Here is a 5,663-nt window from a genome sequence, read left to right as displayed (position 1 = left end):
GATCTTGAGGCGGGTTGGATAATATTGTTGCTAGTCTGTTTAAACTCAATAATCCTGATTAAGTTAGATTAGATCTTATCTGTGGATGTAAAGGGAGGTGATATCTGGAAGTTTTCCTATAATTCATAATGATCCTGTAAATATGTTTTAAAAAAAATTAGCCTGGGAATCAATTTACTCGGTGCACTCTCCCCTCCCCTCCGCATGGAGCCCGCAGTTCCCATTACTCCTCTCATAAATTATCTCCCAGAGTGAATTACACTTGCTTTTCACCTTACCAGGACCGTTTGATGAATCCTAAGGCAAAACATATCATCTCAACAAATCTTCATCACTGTGCCAGTCTCCGTCTCTTTGCAGTTTAAGCCACTTCAAATCATTTTCATTGCCTTGCTATTAAAATTTGTAATTCACACCTGCCATTGCCGTGATACATAGTTACACAGAACGCTCTTCCCTTGCTTCTGCGTGCGTGCTGCACGTCTCTTTCTCTCCCCCACCCCCTCCCTTGTCTTGTAAATCAAACACCTGAGGGTGACAGGTCATGCAGATTTCCCACAAGTCAGTGGGGTGCAAACATCCATCCAAAAGCGTGGCGCATTGCCGTCACGCGAGATGACATAATGACCACTTGGAAACTAATAAACAGCTTCATTCAAGCAAAGCTATTGCTCCTTTTCGCAAGCGTTACCGTCCCCCCCTCCCCTCCCCCCCACACACACACCCTTCCCTTTTCCTATCTGTCACAAATTCATCCTCCTGTACCTCACCTCCTCCTTGCCATGTAGCCACAGTTACCCATAAATCACATCTGTTGTTTAACGCTATCCATTTTCCCTGAAACACAGGGCGGCTGTTGCAGAAATTGGGTCAGGCATAATCTGTGAGGCAGCAGAGCCCGGCTAGTCATGATTTCTGCCAGGTAATGTAGCCATTAGCACACACACAGAAAGAGAGAGAGAGGGGGAAAGAGAGAGAGGTTGGTGGGATGGAGAGCGAGCGAGGAAGCAGACGGGTGGACAGGTCTCTCCCCTTTGTGGCCCACAGGATGTGACACCCAAGAAAAAGCTGGCAAATGGCACGATTTTATCACCCTTCCATCAACCACTAGACACCCGAGAGCCTAAACATGGGTTTGGCAGAGGCTCGGTGTGTGTGATAAAGTCCGGGTGTGTGTTTCATGTTTGCATGAATCGAATTGTTATAAAATCTGAGATCCCTCTTTCCCCTCTTTTGTCTTTTGAGGAAGTTCTTGAAAATCCTAACAGGCCTCTAAAGGACGAGGACGCGCCGTCCAGGATGCAAAGCGCGGCCTGTCCTGTAATCCATTACACAAATGGAGAATACAAGATGCAGCTCAATGACAAGAGTCTTGAACTTTTACAACGTGCCTCCTTCTTAGGTTTCCCTCCCTATACAAGGCCTGGTGCTTCTAAGAGCCATTGGAGGCAAGACTTCAAATGAGAGAAGATCCCGCCCAGGGGCGTGATTGGCTAATGGTAGTGAGCATCCTGTTTCTAGCCTTAAAATGTGCTTTATCTCCCAGTATGCATGTTTTCATCTATGACAGAGATCCCTGGTCACTTGTAATCTATAGTAATATGAGACAAATAAAATAAAACGAGGCTTAAAAAGCGAAAGTTGGTAATTTTGTGTCGCACTTTTGGTTTTGGAACGGGAAGCGATAATTATAACCCTTAGACAAATATCTCCAATGTATTTCAGCTTATTATTTATTCCTCATAAGGTGAAGCTCTCTGAATGTTTTTCACTAGAAAATTATCTTTGGATGCAGTTTTACTTAATTTACTTAACATGCTGTAGATTTCATCCCTCATGTTTTCATTTTAAAATTCTTTCTACGACATTTCACCAAATGATTGCTGATGCTCTAAAACCAACAACTATATACATGCCAGAGCTTCTCACACAGAATCTTAATAATTTGCTATTTTTGGATCCAAGAAGACAGAAAATAAAGCTCATTAAATATAGCAATAAGAACTAAATTAAAAATCCCTTCCCCCAAATAAAATAATTAACTTCCCCTTGTTTTGTTTTTTTTCTTTGTTTGTTTATTTGTTTTTATGATGTACTTTGTGGTCATCAGAAAGGTTGATTTTGTTGCCTTATAAATCCAAAAAGGCTCGAAAAGGAGTAAAATTTAAATTCCGTATAATAAAACCAATCAATCCCATTTGTCACTGAAATAGAAAAATTTATTGAATGTGTTTATAACTGAAGGTCTAAATTACAATAAAAAAAACAATGATATATTTCCTCAATTATGTCTTTTCTTGTCCTTAGGTGAATAAAATCATCAGTTATAAATAAAAGTGTAAAAGCAGCTTCTTCCAAATCCACTCATCCAGGTTTTGTTTGAAGTCCCAAAATCCAATATTATAACAGTGAAAGATAATAAAAAATAAAAACGGTACAAATTTCTTGCTATCGTTATAAGCAATACACATGGTGTATTTTATATGCATGGGGAAGCTTGGTTGCTTTCTCTTGTAAAGTACAGATTTTTTTTTCCCAACAAATAAAGTGATACAATTAATATACATGGAGTTATGGAGACACGTATATAAAGTTTGTATTGTTTGAAATGCGTCTCTTTTTTTTTTCTCGTGGACTGCAGTGGTACACGTAGAGAACAGTCTATCAGTACTCTATTTTGTTGTACAGGTTGTATAAAGGTAACGCTGGCAGGTTGCTCCCCGGGTAATACAGGGGCGTCGGGAAGGCGATGGACCGAGGGACGGGGACGCGCAGGAGGTTGTTATCTCTGAAAACCAGCGGCATCCCCACTAATGTCTGTGCGGAGGCGTGAGCCATGTTGGCCGCCTCCAGCTCGGCGGAGAGCTGCCGTTTCCACTTGTTCCTCCTGTTCTGAAACCACGTCTTGACCTGAGTCTCCGTCAGCTGCAGGCTGGACGCCAAGCAGGCCCGCTCCGAGCTGCTCAGGTAGCGCTTCATGTCGAAGGTAGACTCTAGCTGGTACACCTGGCTCCGGGAGAAAACGGTGCGCGTCTTCTTCTTGGCCGAGTTGCCGTGCTTGTCCGCGCCGTCCGCCTGTCTCTCCTCCGACAGAGGAGACATCTGATGGCACGGTCTGTCCTGTTCCTTCTTGTAATCCTGCAGCAGAGGCTGGGACAGGTGCGGCCGCCGTGCGAGACCGTCACTCCCGGAGAGAAGACCTTTAGCGGAACCTGATAGCGTCAAGAGAAGCGCACGATCAGAACCGTTCCTGAACGGTTTAACAGCCAGAGAATGCGAATTACTTTTTTTTTTTTATACAGTCAGACTTAGTGAGTTTGACTTCAACGAAATGAGTGGCAAACATGGTGACTTTTCTGAATAAACACATCAATGTCGAGTGTGCTTAGTTCAGCTACAGTAAGCTATTAATTAAATTCCGCTATATTTAACGCTCAATTGACGGTGGGTGTGTGTGTGTGTGTGTGCGTGTGTGTGTGTGTGTGTGTGTGTGTGTGTAGGGCCTGGTGCAGCCATTTTGGAAACATGCTTCATCAATTAGTGGGGCTCAATTAAATTTGAAATGAGAGGATTAGACGTGGGGCTGTTTTGTGCGACCTTCCACTCTCGCCGCTGCGTCTGAGCTCGTGCGTGCACACACGAGTGGAAGTGAACGGGGCTGCACGCGAGTGTTACAGTGTTAGAATGTAAACTAATGGTGCATGGTTTGAACATAGCAGCTAGAATCAAGCCAACCAACACCAACACCAAATAATTTAATAGGGAATAATAATAACAATAATAATAATAATAATAATAATAATAACAATAATAATAATAATAATAATAATAATAGATTTCTGACCTAAGCAGGAGAAGTTGTGGGCTTGGTGCTGCGTGCATGGCTCGCTTTGACCCGTGTCGGAGCAGAAGCAGTCCGCTGAGTCCTCCCCTCCGCTGCAGTCCTCCTCGGAGGACACCGACAGCGAGCGCCTCCTCGGCGGCGACGGCCCCTTGGACAGCTCCTTGGCTCCGGAGCGCGGCTCATCGGACGCCGTGCCCAAAATGGACTGGATGGTGAAGCTGGAGACGGGGCCCGACGAGCACTTGCTCCCGCTGTCGTCTGCGCTACTCATTCTCGCTTCATAACAGTAGCGAAGTATTGGCTGAATCGGTTAGTCCCGTTGGATTCCGTGATTGCTTTCTACACGACTGGTGCGTAAAAATTACCAAAGCTTCTTTTGTCCGCTTTTTTTCCCTTCTTCTTCTTCTTCTTCTTCTTCTTCTTCTTCTTCTTCTTCTTCTTCTTTAAACCCCCCCAAGCCGGTTTAATTGTAGCGTTTTAACACTGAAGGAGGTGGAGGTGTTTTTTCTAGAGCTCGGGGAACATGAGTGTATTCCCGGTCCTCCTCCTCACGCTCTGGATCCGAGGCAACAAAGTTGCGTTGCTTCATTTGCATGTAGGTAAGCTCCTACTGGGCCAATCGCAGCACCCAGTATGAGCCCGGAAATTTCAAACTCCTGTCAGGGTTTTGAGATGGGAAGTGGAGAGGGAGAGATCGCTCATATGCCCAAAATTACACATTTCAGAACTTACGTGAAACTGTAAAATGCGATATTGATGTGGTCAATTTTCTATGTATTTTGTTGCATGCAATGCGTAATATACAAAGTAATTTTTTATTAGAATAAATAGTAAAATATAAGTTTTTTTTTTCTTTTAGAGTGGTTGTATGTTACCAAAATACATGGTTTTAGTAAAAAAAAGTAAAACAAAATGTATTTTATTCATATGCATGTCTCAAAACGATGACAGTCATTTGTGGATGACCTGAATTAAAACCAGTTCGGTTGTTTTTTTTTTTTTTGTTTTTTTTTTTGTTTTTTTTGTATGCATGCCAAATTGGCTGCCGTGACACAAAGCCTTTGGATCTAAGACAAAGACCCAACTCATTTTTTCCCCCTGAAAATCATAAACTCATTCCCCGTCCATTATCTACGATTAAGAATTAATTTGATCATTACTGAGCTAATCTGCCTCGTGATGACCGCGCATGGAGTGGAGGCCGGCTAATTGATTGACTAATTGATTGGAGGTGGTGGGAGGCTGTGGGCGCGCACGCGGCGGTGCAGGGAGCATAGTGAGCGCGCATCACCACCTTCTGAAAATGTGTGTGTGTGTGTGTGTGTGTGTGTGTGTGTGTGTGTGTGTGTGTGTGTGCGTGCGTGTGCGCGCGTGTGTACGCGCGCGCCCCTGTTAGATTGTGTCTGCCTGCGGACACAATCTAACATTAGCACCATGCAAACAGTTACGCAGCCGAGCCAAGGCATTTGCAAGCTAAGCTGCTGCTTCAGGCCCCCAGGCCAGCAGGGGGCCCAGAAGAGTGCTCTACTTCTCATACAGGACGTAGATCTCCAAACCTATTAGATTGATCAAGAATGAGCCTGACTTTAATTTTGCTCTAAATATGAAGTGTAAAATTATTTTTAAAATATTTACAATGTAAAATCTAGATTTATTTATGTTTAAAAAAAAACCTTGCAAATGTACTAGTTGTTCTCATGCAGAGAAAGATCATCTCAATTGTTACCGTTTTGTCACAGTGTGTTGCAAATTATGTTGCAAATTTTTTATTTATTTTTTTATTGTTTATTTCTGTACTAATGTCACATTTTATCCACAA

The 5,663-nt window shown here is 43.1% G+C and overlaps 1 protein-coding gene across 1 annotated transcript; it reads right to left on the bottom strand.

The window, feature by feature from the left end:
* Positions 1 to 2,197: 2,197 nt before the first annotated feature.
* On the bottom strand, positions 2,198 to 5,663 carry hmx2 (H6 family homeobox 2). Its single transcript, XM_014967859.2, has 2 exons — positions 3,845 to 5,663; positions 2,198 to 3,212 (listed from the first exon to the last, which is right to left on the bottom strand). Exons 1-2 carry the CDS (start codon positions 4,113 to 4,115, stop codon positions 2,665 to 2,667), a joined length of 819 nt encoding a protein of 272 aa, XP_014823345.1. The 5' UTR covers positions 4,116 to 5,663; the 3' UTR covers positions 2,198 to 2,664.

This window comes from Poecilia mexicana, unplaced genomic scaffold, assembly GCF_051168715.1.
Source record: "Poecilia mexicana isolate PSO_F unplaced genomic scaffold, ASM5116871v1 scaffold_15, whole genome shotgun sequence".
Taxonomy (NCBI): Eukaryota; Metazoa; Chordata; class Actinopteri; order Cyprinodontiformes; family Poeciliidae; genus Poecilia; species Poecilia mexicana.
This window is presented reverse-complemented; position numbering and strand designations above follow the sequence as displayed.

Bases quoted from the DNA above. Each gene is read 5' to 3' on its own strand.
- hmx2 (XM_014967859.2), bottom strand. From the start codon at position 4,115: ATGAGTAGCGCAGACGACAGCGGGAGCAAGTGCTCGTCGGGCCCCGTC. The intron at 3,213-3,844 runs GTCAGAAATCTA...TGACGCTATCAG, and splicing joins CCACAACTTCTCCTGCTTAG to GTTCCGCTAAAGGTCTTCTC.